Source organism: Boleophthalmus pectinirostris, unplaced genomic scaffold (genome assembly GCF_026225935.1).
Source record: "Boleophthalmus pectinirostris isolate CB_2022bp ecotype Guang Dong unplaced genomic scaffold, ASM2622593v1 HiC_scaffold_2826, whole genome shotgun sequence".
NCBI lineage: Eukaryota > Metazoa > Chordata > Actinopteri > Gobiiformes > Gobiidae > Boleophthalmus > Boleophthalmus pectinirostris.
The window spans coordinates 2,402,125-2,422,594 of NW_026571291.1; the positions used below are offsets into that span (position 1 = coordinate 2,402,125).

A 20,470-nucleotide genomic window follows, 5' to 3' on the forward strand; every position below is an offset into this window, starting at 1 on the left:
TGCTTTATGTTCACACTCGACTGTGTTTGGTGAAATCACTCACTCGGAGCAAAACACTGACCAATCGGACGAATACTAAGAAAAACAACAACTTAATTCAGTTAGATTGGAATTGCATTTCTTCCATGTATTTATATATGGTTGGTTTGGTTTTAATTTAGTTCTGACCACTCAGACTGATCAAGAAATGTCCCATAATAATTAGATTTTTATACTATCAGGTATATATATTTTTGCATTACATTTTACAAGCCTCTAACTTGTGCTAACCCATAATATTCTAATAAAGGAGGAATTTGCAGTTTCCTCCCTTTCCTTCCTTTTGTGATCTTATTTTCTCGTTTTGTTTCTCTTGTGCAGGAGCTGGTGGAGATGGTCAAAGCCAAGAAAGCAGCTCAGGAAAATGTGTCTGGGAAGAGTAAAAAATGACACGACGCAGTGAGAGTAGTATCTGTTATTTTAACATTATTGTATTTGTCTTTATTTTATAAGAAAACATTAAAAGGAGGACAAAACGACAGCTGTGTCTTAAATAAGTCTTATTTCTGTACATTTGAATATTACATAAATCTGTTTAACTTCTCATCCAAAACAGCCCACTGCGGATCTGGTTGTAGTCGGGCAGCTGCTCAATGGGACCTGGGACAGAAAAAAATTAATAAAAAGTGTAATTTTATTTTAAAGATGTGACTTGTATGTGGCATTAACTCGTTCATCACATATTTAGATCACCATGTTCTTTTTATTGTTTTGAAAATGCTATATTGACCCAAAACAACATATGGACATTTTAGATTAGTTTCATTTTTGATGCCGAGTCCCCTTCCCCTTGCTCCTCACGTACTAACTCACTCCCCCTTCAGAGCGCTATCACAACACAAACGTGCATCCTGCTAATTAAAGTACCGTATTTTCTGCACTATTAGACGCGCTCTTAAGCCTCCAACCGCATCAAAAAACGACAGCGCGCCCCGCAATCCAGTGCACCCTATACACGAATCCACTCAGGTGTCCCAGCACGACTTCAGTAAACTACAAAGCCACGCACAGATTCCTTCTATGTGCAAATCTATTCATCCATTTTCTTCCGCTTATCCAAGGTCGGGTCGCGGGGGCAACAGTCTGAGGAGGGCCTCCCAGACTTCCCTCTCTCCACACACACTTCCTCCAGCACTTCCAGGGGGATCCCGAGACGTTCCCAGGCCAGCCGAGAGACGTAGTCCCTCCAGTGTGTCCTGGGTCTTCCCCGTGGCCTCCTCCCAGTGGGACATGCCCAGAACACCTCCCGAGGGAGGTGTCCAGGAGGCATCCGAAACAGATGCCCGAGCCACCAAATCTTTCCTGTTAAAACATGGTCAACAGAAAGTTGCTCCCCGCCCCGCCGTCATGATCCAAGGCCTTGCGCTCACATATAGACCACATCACACCCACCGCAGTGTAGTGCACAGTTAGTCAAATGAGGAAACCAATAGAAAACCCACGAATGGCTCCTACACGCGCAGCGAAAAAACACCCGCAGACACACTCATCACTCCACGCCGACGAGGAACGAACCGAAAAAGCGAGTGCAATGTGCCACTTCTAGACACGACTGAACAACTGAGTCACTGCGAACACGCCGACAATGCAGCGGTCCCAGACAGCACCTCCCTACACGCCACAACTGAACAAAGCCCAGAGTCACCGTGAACGTACAAACAAACAAAACCACTCACCCATCACACTGTTGTGTTTCCTTTTAAGTCCCATGCGGTTTATTTGTGAAAAAAGTTAGAAAATAGACGATTCAATGACAGCGCGTCTTATAGTGCAGAAAATACAGTACCGCTCATCACATCAGGTTTGTCGAGTTGCTTTGTACAGTTATGGAGAAGTATCATGTGGGAGTGTGGGTGACGTAGGCTTGTGGGCGGAGCCTCATATAGAATTTTACTTCTAACCGTGAGGAGGGTTTGAATATGGCCCAGGAGAGATCACTAGATGACTCTAAAAACTACTTCAGGCGGGTTTCTGATGGGGGAACAATGTTAGAACATGGCAGAAAGTTAAAACAAACTTATGTCACATTATACTCTTTCATATTTTCAAATTCATAGAGGGGCTAGTCTTGGACAATACCCTCTGCAGAGACCTAAACGTCCCTGTGTCTCCATGGGGTCTTACTAAAAGCTGCTGACCCTGTAGTTTAGACCTCTACAAACATTCTTGGATTAGTTTATATTAAAACCTTTGTGATATAACTATTTATTTTTCAAATGTTAAAGACAATAGACCCTCTAGCTGACGAGTGCCTCAAGTGTAAAAAGCTGAAGTGTCCTGCCGGGTTTGCAGGGATAAACATCAGGTTTGATTAAAATTTGCTTATATTTGCATGAACATTTGGAGGAAAGACACTATTTCCATGAACACAATTTACACAAGCAAAGACACTGTTTGGTAGACAGTCTGGCGCCGCCTAGTCCCTGCGCTCAGTTTAATTTCTCTCCAGCGTCAAGGTCAGGAATCAAAATACACTAGACTGTTTGCTAGACTGTGAAGCCATGACGTCAAACTCGTCACGTCTGTCTGGGTCCCTTTTGTGGAACAGCACAACAGTAAACAAAGCGTCGAGGTGGATGTAGACGAAGACAGACATTCTGTGTTGGCAACGATTCCCAAGATCGAGCAATTAAAGCCGGAACAAAGAGAATGTTTGGTGAATTTTATCAAGGGGAAAGATGTTATTGTCCTCCTTCCTACCGGATTTGGCGCATTACATACGTCACGACCAAACAGCAGCGATTGGTTAAATAAAAAAGTACCCGCCTAAAGTCGAGTGAATGAATCCTAATGCTGAGACGTCAGACGGTTTGGATCTCTCTCCACTAAAATGTGCTGTAGTCATTTTGGGCCAGAGGAAAACACATGTCAATAAAAAGTGAACTCACCGACTGCTGCGATGGCCGGAGCTTTGTTGTAGATGTATTTTGTACAAACGTCTTTGATGGTCGTGGCGTCAATGGCCTGAAAGAAGAGGAAAAAAAACAAATGTATTTATTACTGGAGCCGAGAAGAGGAGAGGATCAGAAGATGTCAATTTCCAGCAAATTGACTTGAGTAAAAGTAAGTGAAATTGTACTTAAAGAGTAAAAAGTAAATATTCCACATATTTTAAGGTCCTGTGTAGTGTAGTAGTTTTTGATCAATAGAAACAATGGAATAAGTTTTCTAGCTGTTTTTATTTATGTATTTTAATTTGCTCAAATTATGGGGACTTAATTAAAAAGAACCAGAGAGGGTCTGATGGAGCAGAGGATGAAGAGGAGAGGAGGAGAGGGCCAGAGAAGTAGAGGATGAAGAGGAGGGGGTCAGATGAACCAGAGGAGAGAGCCAGATGGAGGATAGGATGAAGAGGAGAGGGTCAGATGGATGCAGAGGATGAAGAAGAGAGAGTCAGAGGAGTAGAGGATGAAGAGGAGAGGATAAGATGAGTAGAGGATGAAGAGGAGAGGGTGAGATGGAGCAGAGGATGGAGCAGAGGATGAAGAGGAGAGGGTCAGAGGAGTAGAGGATGAAGAAGAGAGGGTCAGAGGAGTAGAGGGTCAGGTGGATGCAGAAGATGATTAGGAGAGGGTCTGATGGAGCAGAGGATGAAGAGGAGAGGTGGAGAGGGCCAGAGAAGTAGAGGATGAAGAGGAGAGGGTCAGATGGATGCAGAGGATGAAGAAGAGAGAGTCAGAGGAGTAGAGGATGAAGAAGAGAGGGTCAGAGGAGTAGAGGATGAAGAAGAGAGGGTCAGAGGAGTAGAGGATGAAGAGGAGAGGATAAGATGAGTAGAGGATGAAGAGGAGAGAGAGGAGTAGAGGATGAAGAGGAGAGGATAAGATGAGTAGAGGATGAAGAGGAGAGAGAGGAGTAGAGGATGAAGAAGAGAGGGTCAGAGGAGTAGAGGGTCAGGTGGATGCAGAAGGTGAAGAGGAGAGGGTCAGATGGAGCAGAGGATGAAGAGGATGAAGAAGAGAGGGTCAGATGGAGCAGAGGATGAAGAAGAGAGGGTCAGATGGAGCAGAGGATGAAGAGGAGGGGATCAGGTTAAACTCTGGACTCACGTCGATTCTGGCCTCGAGTTCGTGCAGGGGGATTCTGCGGCTGTAGCAGAGCATCTGTCGGCCGATGTCTTCACAGATCGGAGTGGAGCCTGAGGACAGAGGTCAGGCTGAGTCAGGACTTTAAGCAACTATTACAGTGTTTTTTTTCACGTTTCACATTTACCCCAGTACAGATAGTTGCTTTAACAATATATTACGATCAAAATGAGACAGCTGTGTGCTAATAATTACTATATCGACAAATTAATTCTTCTAATTCTGCTATTTATTTGTTGTCTTTTAAACGGACAATATATTTAAAATTTACTGGAATTATCCTCTTTTCAAAGTTTGAGTATCGTCGTTTATCACAGTGTTACTCTGCTTCAGGCACAGCGAGTTTAACTTTTGTCGAACAGATAAAAGTTTCTGACCGTCGAGGTGGAGGAGCATGTTGGTCTTGAGCAGGTTCTTGGCTCGGGCGACTTCAGCCTCGGTGACGCTGGTGCACAGAGACATCCTGAAGAGAGAAGACATTCAACACCAAATACATCTTTAATCAAACAAAAAACAAAAACAAAAAAAAACTGGTGGACTGACATGAGGTAAATGTTTTCAGATCAAATACACTAGAGCTTTAACTGATAACAACTGTAACTCTGATTTATTCTTAATCACAAAAACATTGGACATGATGGACAAGTTTTGTCATAATTTGGGAGGGGAGAGAATTCTGGAGGTTCTGAGCTTCACACGAGGCCTGAACATAAACTGAGAAAGAGACAAATGCAGGACGTGTCTCTGTTTGCAGGTTAAGACAAAGGCTTAGATGTGATTGTACCTTTTTCTAAAATAATGGCATGTATTTGTAATAAACGTCGATTATCAGAATGTTTTTTGTAGACTAGCCACACTTATTCCAATGTACCGTATTTGTCGGACTATAAGTCGCACTTTTTTCATGGTTTGGGTGTTTCCTATAACTTGTACTGTGGTGCAACTTATATATTAAAATGTTGAGAGTGAAGTGTGGAGAGGTTCTAGTCTTGTGTGTGAGTATCTGCTGCTCCTGTTCCTCCTGTACCACTGTCACTTCACTCTACTGCACATGTCTCCTGCAGAAAGAGCCTCTGTTCTGCTGCGAGTCGTGAAATATTCGGCCGAAAACAGTAATCGAGCAGCAGAAAGAAAGTTTGGAGTGAGAGAGAAACTTGTGACACCGGGAGGATGCACCATGAAACTTTCCTGAAGTCACTGGATGGATGGACAAAGCCTGGACTTCAGTGACACTGAAATCCATCCTGTCGGGATTCAGAAAGACCCAAATAATTCTAACTGGAACTGATGCTGAGTCTGACGACAGCGACACAGAAGAGGAAGTGACGCTCTGTTCACCTCCGGAGGTCGAGGTCGAGTTGTTCAGAAGTGACACCGAGGATGAAGAATTGAATGGATTTAGTGATTTGGAGTGAGATGGAGAGTTTGTTAAACTTGTTCTGTTCTGTTGTTTATGTTATAGTTTATCTGAAGAACTGTTCATATGTGACGTTAACAGTCTGTTGTTCTCTCTTCTATTGTTTTTACTACAACTTGACTTTACACAGGAAATGTCAGTTCCTGGTCTCTGATTTTATAAAATACATTTCCCCCTAAAAAGTGCCACTTATAGTCCGAAAAATACGGTAATCATTTCAGCTTCCAGTGTTATCATATTTTTATTTGTCAAATGATAACGTCCTTAAAGGTGTACTGCATAACTTTCTAATGGGTTTGCCATCAACCTGTCTCCATGGAGATGTAATTGCTTTGCCTGGGATGTTCCACAGTATGGCATTAAACAAATAGATATTGTATTTATTAAATTACAACTTTTATTTCTCTAAACTACAGTAAAAACATGTGTTATCACTGAACGGGCCCTTTTCTCCACAGATCTGTAACTTGGCTTTGTCATGTGACCTGCTCATCTCCATGGAGATAAATTAAATGCCATCCAGTGGAACATTCCAGAGAAAAATATTAACATCTACATGGAATCAATCAAGTGGCAGACCTTCAACCAGAAAAGTTACACAGTGCACCTTTAACAGTCTGAGAGGAGAGAGGAGGGTTATTTCTCTGAGTGAACGAGATCTGAAGAAACGAGGAGTTAGAGCAGAAACATGAACAGAAACATGAACAGAAAAGGGACGAGCCCCACAAACCCTCGTTGAGTGTGAAACTCACCACTCCATCTGTGTGTAGTGCATCATGTCCCCGATGGTGCCCGGCTCACACACCATGTACAGCCCCCAGAGGCCCGTGTCGGTGTAGCACGTGTTAAACGACTGGAAACTGTGGCACAGGTTTCCCTGACAGGCCATCTGAGCCAGTTTACTCGACAGGTTCTGAGCAGAGAGAGAGAGAGGAAGTCAAGTCACACACAAGTACAATGTAAAAGACTAACCAGGCTGGCGCCACCTAGTGCATCCAATCAATTTCATTTCTGTCCAGCGATTAGGTCAGAAATCAAAATATACTAGACCAGTGGTCACCAACCTGTAGATCGCGATCAACAGCTGGATCTTTGCCATGTCCCCGGTAGATCTCCAGCTTAATTCAACAATTTGTGATACTAGATGTGCATTGAAAGTGAGTTCTTACTTTGATTTAACTTAACTGCGTGAGGTGGCCTTTTCACAAATGAAAATCATCAAATCCAAGCACAGAAACAGTCTGACTGATAGGCACCTCACAGATTGTCTCAGTTTAGCTGTCTGCAACTATAAACCAAACTTCAAAACATTATCCAAGGAAATTCAGACTCAGCCATCGCCCTGAATTTGATAATAATAGAACTTCTCTCATTAACCCTTCGATATACTGTTAATGCTGTTTAGTGGTCAAATTTGCACTATTTTGGTTGCTTTCACTGCATTTGGTTTGCATTTTGTTTGTATTGCAGTTGCACTTTTTTTCTTGCAGAGAGTGTTTTAGTCCCCATTCTGTAATGAGTGTTCCTTTAGTAAGAATGCAAAAATAAAGCTGTCTAGAACTATGAACATGATCACGTTTGTTGTTATTTACGTTCATGTTGGTAGATCTTGCTCTTTCCTCAGACCAAACACGTAGATCTTTGTCTGAAAAAGGTTGGTGACCACTGCACTAGACGGTTCACAAACCTCTGAAGTGCAAGTTCGGGCACCAACCAATCAGCGAAGAGTAATGTATTCAGTGTTGTCAATGATTCCCGAGATCAAGGATTTAAAGCCGGAACAAAGAGAATGTTTAGTGAATTTTATCAAGGGGAAAAACGTTATTGTCCTTCTTCCAATGGGATTTGGGAAAAGCTAATAGAACTGATTGGTTAAATGATAAAAAGTACCCGCCTACCGTCGAGTGAACTAAATCTAAGGTTGTGAGGTCAGACGATCTCTATGAAGTGAAATGTTTATGCAAAATTAGCCATGTGGTTTTAAGTTTCGTTTCTGTAAAACATAAATATATACAAAGCTGTGTGGATGGGGAAGGCTTGCGGACACAGAAACGACGTGTCTTCGTTTCAGTGTAAATGTAGTTTTTGTTATTGATCCGTGTGCGTGTTGTTAGTATTAGCGCGTGTCTCGGTTGCTGGGAGACGGGAGCGGCTCTGTGGGCTACACCCGTCACATTTTGGCAACGCTCTTGCGGATAATGTCCCCACCAGAGCTGAGACCAAACCTACGCCCTTGTGCAGACACAGGGAGAACATGCAAACTCCTATAACAATGTCTATGTAAACACTTCATCACTGACCACTCCTCCTCCGAACGAGCGGTCCCAGTTCCCGATGAGCGTGTTGGCGACCATCAGGGGGATGGTGTCGGGGTGAGACCAGCCCACAGCCTCCACGGCCAGAGCGATGTGAGCCAGGGGCATCTTATCATCACGGACACGGATCTGCGGAGGAGACGAGCAGATAGAAAAAATGATTATTATTATTATTATGATGGCAGGATTATCCTCAGAACAGAAGACATAGGGGCTTTGGGTGGGCAGCACGTTCACATTAATGACGGTAGTTTTGGCGTTACACTTTTTAGTTAAAGTCATTTTAATTTGAAGCCACAAGTTAGGGCTGTACGATTCTGAAAAATAATCCAATTGAACAAGTATTGCGATTGTGAGCAAATTTGCAAATTGAAAAAGTATGATCCTGTCCAGAGTGCACATTCTAAACAACATCAACATTTGAGAGAAGACTGAAATAAACTGTATAAAACATAAACTAACGTGAATTTGAAAACACGGTATAGTAGGGACGTAACAGTAACCAAAATATCGTGATATCGTATCGTCAAAAGTCTCACAATAATATCATGGGGTGTCACAATACATCGAATTACAAGTTCCTTTGCTTAAATATATAGTTTTATACTGCAACAGCTTATAAACTTTGGGAACTACATTTCCCATGATTCATTACAGCACAAACAACATGAAGAAATATGTTTTTTACTTGATTTTTTGGAATTATGAAGGAAATAATTCACACCAAAATCTTGTCAAGGTATTTTAAAAGCAAAAGAGTGTCCTTTCTACAATTATATCAGCCTCTTCAAAATATCGTAATAAATATCCTACTGTGAGATGCATATCCTGATAATATCGGCAAATTACACATTTTGGTCTGTGTAATTGTGCATCTTTTGCTATTTTTATGTGAAAGTGTTTATATCAGTCAAAATGTCCAAATCCAAATGTAATAAACACCAAGGAAATGCAGGAAGTGATGTGGCTCTGCTCCCTGGAACTGACACAAGCTGTTTCCATGACTGGCACCAGGAAAGTAAAAGGGGCCATTGCACTTTTTTGTTTTGTTTTGAGGCAATAAGAATGTTTTTTTGTTTATTTACAGACTTGATATTTTGCACTTTTGTAGCAAAGGCCCTAAATTAAGCATGTTTTACGTCTAAAATGTTGTTTTCTGTGTGTTTGTGATGTTATTTTCCTTTTTTTTCTTTCTTTTTTTCCCCATTTGTATTTCTGGTCCTGTAGCTTTTATTACAGCCAAATGACACAACTACAGCAGCAGATTGTGAAATAACAGGTTGTACTGAAAAAAAGGATGTATAGCACTTCATTTAGGGAGTAAAAGGGGGAGTTTTAATGTCAAAATTAAGAAAAAAAATCCAGGCGAGGAAAAATGTACTACAATTGCCCTTTGGCCTGGAAGAGTTAAATTTTAACATTTTAACTTAAATTAACAAAATTCCTTGTATTTTCCCTCTGTCCCCTTATATTGTAGTATTAAAGTGGATAATAAGTGTGTACCTCGCTGCCGGTGAAGTGACAGGGCGGCAGAGCTGGAGCCTCGCCCACGTATCGACCCGGGAGTTTCCCAAAGTGATATTTGGCCAAATCGATCAGCTCCCCGTGAGAAACGCCTGAGAGACACGATAAAACAATATGATTTAAATTCAGGTACTGCTTTAATATTCTGTATAAGTGTCATGCATAGAGCTGTACGTACTGGACCACTGCACAAAAATGCTCATGAAGTAACACATAAAACAAACGCTGGGAGTTTGAGATTAAGATAATAATATTTAAAACAGTCCAATGAGATTAATTTGGTTTTCTGATAATTATATGTTATTGGGTTCTCTTTTCAGACCAAGAGTTTGTTTTCATACCTGCAGTCCCACTTCCTCAGGACAGTATCCCAGGTGTGTGAGAGTAAAAAAGCCCCTCGTCCCAGTTTATTGTCCCATGGGCATGTTTCTGTATTTCGATTGCCTCTTTAATCCAGCGACGGTGTTTGTTTTCCTCTGTCCTGATGATGTTTGCTCCGTCCCAGTCCAGAATGTGCTTCTCTCTTTTACAGTGGTCAGAGATGGACGATTTGAGTTGTTCCTGTTCTGCTTTGTATTTTGTTGCAAATGTTTCGCCTTCGCTGTTTCCTTCTCGCATTCTGTTCTGTGTTCCTTCTTTTGTGTACTGAACGCCCTCCATGTTTCCCCGATGTATGTTTTATTGCAGGACACGCAAGGTATATCGTATATGACATTACATTTTTGCTCCAGTTCTGAGACGGAGCAAACTTCATTGGGACAGAGGAAACAAACATTGCCACTGGATTAAAGAGGCAATCGAAATACGGAAACGTGCCCACGCGACGATAAACCGGGACGAGGAGCTTTTTTACTCTCACCCACCTGGGATACTGTCCTGAGGAAGTCAGACTGCAGATGGCGCTGTCGTCCTGCCTCCACCAGTAGGAAGACGGCGCCAAAACCTGTTTAAATCAGCTGAGGGACACGTCACAGAAACATCGCGTGACTCTGAGGAAGAACGCTAGTGAGCAGTCGAAACTGTCAGGTATGAAAACAAAGTCTTGGTCTGACAAAAAGAACAGTCGAGCACAGACCTCCAGCTGCAGCCAGCACGATCCTGGGTCCTTTGTAGTGAGTGGTGATGTACTCCACCAGATCTCCTCTGTTTATGGTTCTACAGGAAACACCACAGAGAGAAGAAGAGTTGTTTTTTTTTTTACTTTAGTACCAAAATTACTACGTTAAGGCTACTGAATCCTAAATACATCAGACATTAAAAAAATTAAATTGGAGAACAAAGTAAGGACAGAGCAGTGGGCGTTTACCGAATAAATTACTGAAACATGCACGAATCACTCCAAATTAGGGCCTGACCGATATGGATTTTTTGTGGTCGATATGATACAGATGAAATGGGAGTTGGAGGTGCCAATAGCCAATATAAAAGTCGATATATTTAGTGATGTAAAAATTCACTATAAATCTTCAGCTGATTATGAAACTTAGGTTTGGCTCTAGTGGATTTTAAATTGGGTTTATTTAGGTGACATTTATTGTTATTCTGCCTCTTCACGTCATATTTACAGACAGTAGGTCGGACTAATGCCATTTTTGCATCACATTCTAGCTGCTAGTAAAGAAAGTAAACTATTGCTACTAGCCTTTAGCGGTAAATGCGTGTGTGCTGCGGTAATCAATTATATGCGTAAATGCCAATCATTCACATCTCTATGCACAGCTACGCACTCAACTTTAAGTTGCAGTAACCAGGATACTGCGTGTACATGCACCGACAAAACCGGGACACTCAAAAAACCCGATCAAACCCGAGACACTGATGTGCTGTAAACACACTCACTGAGAGGAACAGTGTCTCCAAGGAGCCAGAGCTAAAACGTGGGACTGAGGCACATCTCCGGTGTTTGTGTCAGACACAGCCTTATGCTATGCACAGCAACCTACATTCAGTTTGTCGATTAAAAATGAACGTGATCGACGAATTTCTTAATGATCAATTATCGATTAGTCGGAATCAGAATCAGTATCTATTTGTCATTTCAGTATAAAAATACACAGAAACAAAACACTGCACTCGGATCCAGGTCAACAGCAGCATAAATAATAAGAAGAATTAGGGCTGTGCATTGCCTTGAGTCTGAGGATACAATACATATCATGATGTGCACGTCACGATTCAATATATCCCGATATATCCCAATACTAAAACATACGATGATCTATTGTGATTTATCAATAATTACTTACTTATTACAGCTGCACCTTCACGAGAACACACTTGTATGAAATATAATTTATTAAAAAATTTTTAAGTCATCAGAACAGCGAATGTAAATAATGAAATTTTGTGAAAAATATTATTTTAAAAATCGATTCAAATGCATTTTGAATCGATTCGAGAATTGTGCAATGAAGTATCATGATATATCACTGAATCGATTTTTTCTTACATCCCTAATAAGAATACATGCTGCTGTTGACCTGGACCTGAGAGACCTGGACCTTAGTGCAGTGTTTCGTTTCTGTGTATTTTTATGTGTGTACTTTAGTCGAGTAATCATGCCCTAGCGCACACACACATCTTTCTTTTAATTGCACAGCCCTTATCGAATCAAACCCCTCCTCACTTGATGTTCTCGGTGGGTCCCAGGATGGTGCGTCCGAGGGCGGTGGACTGGTAGGCGGTGGCGTGGAGATAATCGAACACCACTTCCTGTAGGTTTGTTTCTACTTCCTGCATCTCTCTGAGGATGACGCCTCTCTCCCTCTCGATCTCCGCCTCCCCCAGAGTGCTGTTCTGGATGATGTCCGCCAGGATCTCCACAGCTGAAAAAAGCCAAGATCACATGGAAATTAAATATTTCTTCAGAGATATTTTTTCAACAATGTTTGAATCTGATGTCCTTGTTATCTGTTACTGAATTAGACTAGTGCTAATGAATATTTTTCACTATTAATCAGACACACACACATTTTACATATTTTAACAACATTTTGCAACATTTATTTTTGTTATATAATTCATGGTCCTAACTTTAGAAAATTAAAAACTATTACACAGGCAAAACAAGCACTTGTGTTGTAGTCAAGAACGCACTAATTGAAACCATGATCTGTCCGAGACCACAGGGTCCCGAGACCGAGATAAGCCCCTCAAGACCAAATCGAAACCATTGTTGTCATTTTCCACATTTATTTGTATTTTAGAGTTACTTTGGCACATATATATCAGTGTTTTTATAAATCTATCCACATTCTATCTGATTAATGTTCATTTAGTCATACAATAAGACAAGCAAACTGCGCTGCTCTTAAACACTCTGTGCCCTTTTTTGGACTCTCACCCACAGTTTGAGAACCTCTTCTTTAATCCCACTTCCACTTGACACAAAACTGTGCACAAAGTGAAGAAAGTGGGTGTTTTTTTTAAATATTCCTAACTAGAGTTACATTCTCTTACAGGTTTTACAGTGGGATTTAGGTTCTTCAGATTTACCAAACCAAACGCACGTCGTGACAAAGAGAGATTTATTTGGCATTTTACAAACTTCAGCGCACATGTCGCAGTACGTCTGCTGTGCCGACACTGTAGCATTTAGATCAGGTTTTGCTTCACGTTTCGTCATGATCTTCTAATCACTGTGACAGAGACGATGTGCGCTGTAGTACGCGGGGAGGAGCAAGAGCGTGAAAAGACGAGGAGCGGTGCGCTGACATGAAGCAGATGGGCAGGTAGGGTGTTTAAAAAAAAGTTTAAACCGTGTGTGTTTGTGATGTGCTGCGCAGTGTCCGCAGGCTCCAGACGAGCGCACAGGCTGCAGTGAGACGCCCCGCGCTCCCGCACACCTGTACAAGTTTATTGCCGACAGCATCAGCCGTAATGGAATATGATCACACTATGATTGAGAGACAGATCTTGAGTCCAAGACAAGACCGAGCCCCCCTCCCCCTAAAACTTTTCTCATCGACTCAACACGATTCACCTAAGTCACCTGTTTGGGCTTAAAAACTGTGAATTTTGCAGAAAGGTGAGGGATTTTCATGTCTGATTACAGATTTTAAAGTTAAACCTGCATTTTACAAAACTTCTCAAGCAGATGCAAATCAGTATCTTAACCCTTTCTCATCTGTGCCAAATGTAATACAGAAAAATAAAAAACATTTCAAGGTGTTGTCATGGTATTTTTTAATCTCGAGAACTCTTATTTCAAAAGATTCCATCTGAACCTCATCTACTATCCACCCGTGTACCTCTGGGCAGGTCTTTGGAGAAGGCCTTGGCGTAGTACACCGTCTGCTCTCTGGACGTGTAGGCGTTTAAATGAGCTCCCATGTTTTCAATCTCCAGCTCCAGGTCCAACTGAGAGCGTTTCCTCGTGCCCTAGTACAAAAATATACAAAAAAATGCAGATAAGTATTTACTTACTAACCAAGTCTCTACAAATGAAAATGAAAAGTCGCTCTTCTCACCTTGAACGCCATGTGCTCCAAGAAATGAGCCGTTCCATTATTTCGCTGATTTTCATATCGACTTCCAGCGTCGATCCAAAGGCCAACCTGTTTTTAAAAAATATTTTGTTGTAAACACACATATGGGCCTGGACAACAGCTTTATAACCTTTGAACCTTTCTGAATTCTGACTTAGACCTGGTTTACACAATTTTATGGTAATTTTTGTCCATTATATTTTGAGGTATTGATTTTACAAACACTACTTAAAAAGGTACACTATGTAACTTTTCTGATAAGGAGTCTGCCACTTATCTACCAGCTTATGTTACAGAAAAATATTCTTCCAGTAAGAAATCAAGATCAGACAATGCCATCAAATACTCACTAGTCAGTTTGGGAATTTCATTTTTCTTTTTTACTTATGTTGGTAGACTAATTCTGTAAAAGGTTTATATGAGATTCTTTTAGTTGTTTAATATAAGATACAGAAGGAACATTTGGTAGTGTCCGATAATGACTTTAAAATTATAAAATGTATGTTTTTAATAATAATTTAATTAAGTAAGTAATGAATAATTTAATATTACATTAATATTTTCTAATTCTTACAAATCAGCAAAAACTGATGTAGTCAAATGTAATGTAATAAATGTAATGTAATGTAAACAATAGATGGTACACCATTTTAGCAATTTACTAAATATTGCTAAATTGTGCTCCAATATTTTGGATTTAAGTACCAGAAACATCAAACTAAAAGAATATTTTAGAAAAAATATTGTTATTGAAAATTGTAATTTTGGTTATGTGGAGCAAAAATCTATCACCTGATCTTGAAACAGGCGCCTCTGTTTGTGTCTGTGGAGATTTACAACCTCACCACCAAAAAAGATCTGTTAAATCTATTAACAAAGTTACAAGCTTATAATTTGATGTCTATTCTATATTTGTGTACAGCACTTTGGGCAGCTGTAAAGATTTTAATGTGCTTTATAAATAAAGTTGGTATGACATGATCTGGTAAACTGCCCATTGAGGACAAATATACTTTGTTATGAACCTGACCATAGCTGTTTGGAATAACTACAGTATCCAGATGCTGCGTTGATGCTGCGTTGATGCTGCGTTGGTGCTGTGTTGGTGCTGTGTTGACTCACAGTGCAGGTGGAGAGTCCTGAATCCTCTGATGCCACTCGGAGTCCGTTCTCCAAAGTCGTCACTTTAGTTTCAGGGACGTTCAGATCCACGTGCTGCGCCGCCTGCACCGCCAACTGTCTGTACTGAGCTGCTGCGAGCTGTGAGGAAAATGTAAATAAAACTATTACATTTCAATTTGATTATAGATGGACCAGGGCCGATATTGGCCTTAAATCTCCAGCAGAGACCCATTATTTGTTTTAGTTGATCTGCTGCCTAAAGAATACACACAAAGCTTTATTTGAACACTTAAATGCTAAGAGATAATTACACAAAACATGACTACAGAGCTCTCTTAGAAGATTGTGGTGAAAAAGGGCGGTGGACGAGTTTGTAGTAAATTTAAATTGCAGAAAAATAATCAGAAATGGCCCAACATGTCTGCCTACTACTAATGAATACTACAGCAAAAAGAGGAAAGAGTATCCAAGGGATTTACTCAAGTAAGAGTGCAATCTATCTGTCAACTACTGCTACTACTACAACTACATCTATTACTTCTGCTACTACTACTACTACAACAGCTGCTAGTACTACTACTACTACTACTACTACTTTGACATGCTTGAACTAGTAATATTCTTATATTTCTACGGCATTATATGGATCTCGCACTAATGAATCATTACATTAGAATTATTCCCAAAAAATCTAAAGTTTACACAACATGTCATCAGCTGATAAACTCCTCGTCATGATGAAATGGCAAAAATGCCTTGTTTCCAAATAAAATATTGGTAGTCATATGATCATAAACACAACAATACAAAAAAAATCTAAATAAAACGACTTATTTTAATCCCGGGTTGATATTTGTCTTATAATAACAAAGGATTAGAGTAAAAATAGTAGAAGATTGTTTATGTAACAGCCATTTTAGCCTTGAAAACATCACCAATTACGGCTCCCGCGCTCACATTATCAACTTTTTTTATCCGCATATCGAGTCAGATCATATAAAACCCGTTGCTTACTCTGTTCAAACTGTTTTTGTCCAGTAAATGTCTTTTTATCAGCGTCCTCCCCGCAGACACCACACTCCTCCAGCACGCTGCCATGTTGGATCACCACCAAACTGCGCATGCGCCGTTTCCACCGACACCTGCCAAAAAACATTTCAAAATAAAACCACACGCGTGAATTTAACCCTTTTTAAAAACAATATATCTTCATTTTGACACACAATGAATGTTTAGAAACGTAATTAATGTAAAAATATACTTTATACTCGTTTTTGGAAACAATTTTGAGTCGTGCGTAAAGTTATTTAAGAATATTTTGACAATTTCACACGGGAAGGAAGTAAGACATATCATCGCGCGAATTGAATTGTGAGGAAGCGGTGCAAGTTTTTCTAGTCATTCTGGAGGAAAGCTAAGTGAAAATACACCGAAAAGCAAAAAAAATCAAGCTACATTTTCAACGCAAGACCGGACGCTGCGCCAGAGCTGGTTTGTGTCACATTTTGGAAGTGTTAATGTCGTTGCTGCTGCGTTTAAATGAAGCAACGCTATGATCTGAAGTTAGCATCGTGACAATCCGAGACTAACATCGCCTCTTGTTGCTTGTCGCTTTTTAAAGTCAAAACAGTGAGACATGGATGCGGATTTGGAAGACGGGGAGCTGTCCGGGTCCGATTTGGAGATGACGCCCGGGTCCGCCGCGCTCGCATCGGCCCACGCGGCTCCTCCGGCGGCGTTCCAGAGTAGACCTGCGTTCCAGAGTAGTGCGGCGTTCCAGAGTAGACCGGCCGCCTCGCACGCAACTCCCGCCGGCTACCGCAGCTGCCCGGGCCCCGCCGACTCCAGCGACAGCGACCAGGACTCCTCCGACGACGAGGCGGGGGCGTGGCGCAGGAAGAGGCAGAAAGTCACTAACAACGCGCCACCGGCTCGCATGCCCGCGCCCGCGTTCAACCCTGCGGGGCGCAAAGTGAACAACATCTGGGGCTCCGTGGTTCAGGAGCAGTGCCAGGACGCCGTGGCCGCAGAACTGGGCATATTCGGCGTGGACGCCGAGCTGGACACGTCGAGCAGAAACGTGGAGACATACAACTATGTCCTGGCGCGGAAAATGATGGAGAAGGAGCGGGAGATGGAGAGGCAGAGCAAAGGGGATGGAGAAGTGAACATGCTGGACGCGCAGTTGGACGAGTACATGAAGGAGAGAGGAGAGGGGGACGCGAAGAGGAAGCGGCCAGTGAAGGAGAGACTGGGCCCCAAAGCGGAGATGGATATAAAGGGGAGGTACGAGATAACCGAAGATGACCCTCCGGAGAAAGTAGCAGAGGAAATCGCGCACAGGTTACGAGAACCAAAGGTAGATCTGATCGAAAGAGTTGTAGCTGTTATCGGAACCGGGAAAGCTTTAGAACTTCTGGGAGAGACGGCGACGCTGGAAGAAACGGGCGGCGTGTACACCCTGGATGGGAGCAGACGACGCACACCCGGGGGAGTGTACCTGAATCTGCTGAAAAACACCCCGAGCATCAGCAAATCGCAGCTCAAGAAGATCTTTCTGGAGGAGAACAGGCAGGAGGTGAGGAGCAAGAAAGCCGCGCAGAAGAGGAGGCGGCATCTGGTGGCGAAGAAGATGAAGCAGGCCATAGGGACGCTGAATCTGCAAGAGCACGACGACGTGTCCAGGGAGACTTTTGCGAGCGACACGAACGAAGCGCTGGAGGCTTTGGAAGAAGGACCGGAAGAAGAGGAGGGGGAGGACGGGGAGGAGAGAGAGGCGGAAACCCCGGAGCCCAAACCGGCGGGGACGGAGGAGAACCCGGTGGTGTACAGCGCTGCCGATCTGGAAGTGTTTTGATGGACTTTAGATACTTTAGATAAAAACCTGTTAAATCATAATCAAAATAGGGATGTCACCAAATGTTGTGTTTAGTTTATTGTTGCATAGAAACACTGCAAACATTTTGATTGTGATTATAATATTGACATCATAAAATGCAACTTGTAAAATCATTTATTTACTTCCATTCCCTCTAGTGCTGTCACAATATTTTGATTTCAATACAAAAAAATTATATATATACTGATATTCGATACTGATTATTACATTACAATTGGTCCTTTTTTGGAGATATGTCATTTTCATAACAAAATATTAATAGTACTTTATTTTAGCGTGAGGTCTTAACATTTGTTCTAATAACGCTCAAAATGACACTAAAACTGTTCAGGAAAGCTCAAATTTTGTTTTTGTGATTTTATTATTATTTTTTTGTACTGATACATGCTCACATGAGGATCTAGTTTCGATATTTGTTTTAGTATCGATTAGTATCTGATTTTCGATACTTTTGACAACATTATTAGACATTTTTCACAACGGCCAGAAGTGTTGAGATGTAGAGTAAACGTTACTTACGTTAATGATTTTCTGTGGCAAAATATCTGTGTAAATGTGTGTCGTATTTTCCAGCAGCTTCATAAATCTGCCCCAACACCAAATCTTCAACCAACAAACTCCACAAAGGATAAACATTCTAACACGAAGAATTTATCCACAACTATCAAGAGAAGAAAGACAAAAATGTAAAGACGAACAACGATGACGCATTAGTGACACACTGAACAAAACTAATGTTATGGTCATGAATAAAACAGAAGTAACTTGTTCACTCAGACTGATTCTACAATTAAAATTAAAAATCGATTTCATGATGTGGATATTAACATAGACAGAGATTTGTGCAGTTTAAATGTTAGACCTGTAAACATCTGTGAACATTTGTAGCATTTAATCTGCACAAATCTCTCTTGCAAATATCTACATCATGAAATAACTTTTTTAAAATACATTTTATTTGTTCAGTTTTTCAAGTTTTGTGTAATAAAGACCAAAAAAACAATACAACCAATGCAACGCTTGGGGCGCAACGAGGATGTTGAAGGAGAATCAAGTCTCTTTGTTCATGAAATTGATTTTTAATTTTAATTCTAGAATCAGTCTGAGTGAACAAGTTACTTCTGTTTTATTCATGACCATAACATTAGTTTTGTTGAGTGTGTCACCAATACGTCGTCGTTGTTCATCTTTACGTTTTGGTCTTTCTTCCCTTTATAGTTGTGGATAAATTGTTCGTGTTAGAATGTTTATCCTTTTTGGAGTTTGTTGGTTGAAGATTTGGTGATGGGGCAGATTTATGAAGCTGGTGGAGAATACGACACACATTTACACACATATATTAGATAAACCAAGAGAGGTAGAGCGCTTCACTGGTACAAAAAGTACAAAATAACAGTACAGGTGCTCTACGAGGGTTGAGACAGTGGTCTTAGAACAGAAAATTACCCTTACAGGAAAATGTAAAAATGGGTAAGGTACAAACCCAAGGCTCTGACTGAATATATTAAAAGTCCTTTATTACATGAAGGGACGCCAACGTGTTTCGACCAGCAAGATTGTCTTCATCAGGACAAAGTAGTGCAAAAGTAGTGAAAAATTTACACAGATATTTTGCCACAGAAAAGCTTTAACAAAACTAACATTTACCCTACATCACGGCACTTCCGGCCGTTGTGAAAAAGCTCTATTCCCACTACTGTTTAATGACATACCTATATTACATTACACAAACGTTCTTTTTGTCTGAAGAGCTGAATTAGTGTTTTACATCTTGGTTTATTTCGAAATATTAACATGTGAATGAGCTATTATTGGTTCTTAAGTTCATTTGATTGTTTTACTGTTGGTGTCTATTAATAGTGAAATTGAAAACTCTTCCTAAAGCTTTGACTTTACTCGTTACAACAAATGCACTTAAATCTCCTGCCTGACTAATCTGAATAAAACATGCTGAGGTATTATATAATGGTTTGTGTACTTTTATTTTGTTGTAATTCAGTTCATGTTCTTGGTTTTCAGATGAAGGGCTGTAGGGGAGACCGGGGCACAGTGAATCCGTGGTTATATTTTTTATTTTATGCAAAGGGAATTCCTCGGCGGTGGCAGCATTAGAATGTCTGGGGGAAACCCTTTTTGAATTGAAGGATTCTTGATTTGAGTTGAATGATTCAGGCAAAAGGTGAGTGAAAATATGTTTTTCAGCATCAGAAGTAAAATGTTAAGGTAGTTTGATATTTGTTATTATGTAGAGCTCATCCAGGAATAACTTGTGATTCAGGTGTTGTCACGAGCTGCAACCAGGGTGAAAGTTAAGCACATGTAGTTTCTATGCAACAGTTGGCCATTTGGTCATTTGATCTAAAAAGAGTTCATTTGGGGCACAGTGGATCACAATATTCACTGTGAGATCACTGAAAACCTTTGTGAGTAAGCCCAAAAACACAACATTTCACAAGAACCACATGTGGTCAATATGTGTACTTTTTTTTTTTTTTTATGTATAAAGTAAACCAGAGCAAATTTATGCACCTTTATATGAAAAAAGTTCAGGCACACAACAATGTGTTTTGGCACGTTTGCAT

General features: G+C 40.9%; 3 protein-coding genes across 3 annotated transcripts in view; 2 read left to right on the forward strand and 1 right to left on the reverse strand.

Moving 5' to 3' along the window:
- The window catches only part of dnajc2 (DnaJ (Hsp40) homolog, subfamily C, member 2), a 16,279-nt gene extending 15,761 nt beyond the window's left edge, over window positions 1-518 (forward strand). Inside the window, exon 16 of the mRNA XM_020929472.2 lies at window positions 361-518. Coding sequence (XP_020785131.1) covers window positions 361-429 — 69 coding nt within the window. The 3' untranslated portion in view covers window positions 430-518. The remainder of the gene's footprint in view (window positions 1-360) is intronic.
- pmpcb (peptidase, mitochondrial processing subunit beta) lies at window positions 446-16,131 on the reverse strand. Its single transcript, XM_020929473.2, has 13 exons — window positions 16,004-16,131; window positions 14,990-15,127; window positions 13,850-13,936; window positions 13,631-13,760; window positions 12,007-12,205; window positions 10,456-10,535; window positions 9,360-9,472; window positions 7,842-7,985; window positions 6,294-6,454; window positions 4,502-4,587; window positions 4,089-4,177; window positions 2,928-3,003; window positions 446-639 (listed from the first exon to the last, which is right to left on the reverse strand). Exons 1-13 carry the CDS (start codon window positions 16,085-16,087, stop codon window positions 575-577), a joined length of 1,452 nt encoding a protein of 483 aa, XP_020785132.1. The 5' UTR covers window positions 16,088-16,131; the 3' UTR covers window positions 446-574.
- A 192-nt stretch (window positions 16,132-16,323) lies between these two features.
- phax (phosphorylated adaptor for RNA export) lies at window positions 16,324-18,230 on the forward strand. The gene is made up of 2 exons (XM_020929479.2): window positions 16,324-16,480; window positions 16,611-18,230. The coding sequence occupies exon 2, from the start codon at window positions 16,626-16,628 to the stop codon at window positions 17,844-17,846; it is 1,221 nt and encodes a 406-aa protein (XP_020785138.1). The 5' UTR covers window positions 16,324-16,480; window positions 16,611-16,625; the 3' UTR covers window positions 17,847-18,230.
- Window positions 18,231-20,470: the final 2,240 nt, after the last annotated feature.

What these genes read in the sequence shown, in the direction of transcription:
- pmpcb (XM_020929473.2), bottom strand. Translation starts at nt 16,087, where the DNA reads ATGGCAGCGTGCTGGAGGAGTGTGGTGTCTGCGGGGAGGACGCTGATA. An exon ending in TGGAGCACATGGCGTTCAAG is followed by an intron (nt 13,761 to 13,849) that starts GTGAGAAGAGCG and finishes TTTTTGTACTAG; the next exon opens with GGCACGAGGAAACGCTCTCA. An exon ending in CTCCAAAGACCTGCCCAGAG is followed by an intron (nt 12,206 to 13,630) that starts GTACACGGGTGG and finishes GGCTTTTTTCAG; the next exon opens with CTGTGGAGATCCTGGCGGAC.
- phax (XM_020929479.2), top strand. Translation starts at nt 16,626, where the DNA reads ATGGATGCGGATTTGGAAGACGGGGAGCTGTCCGGGTCCGATTTGGAG.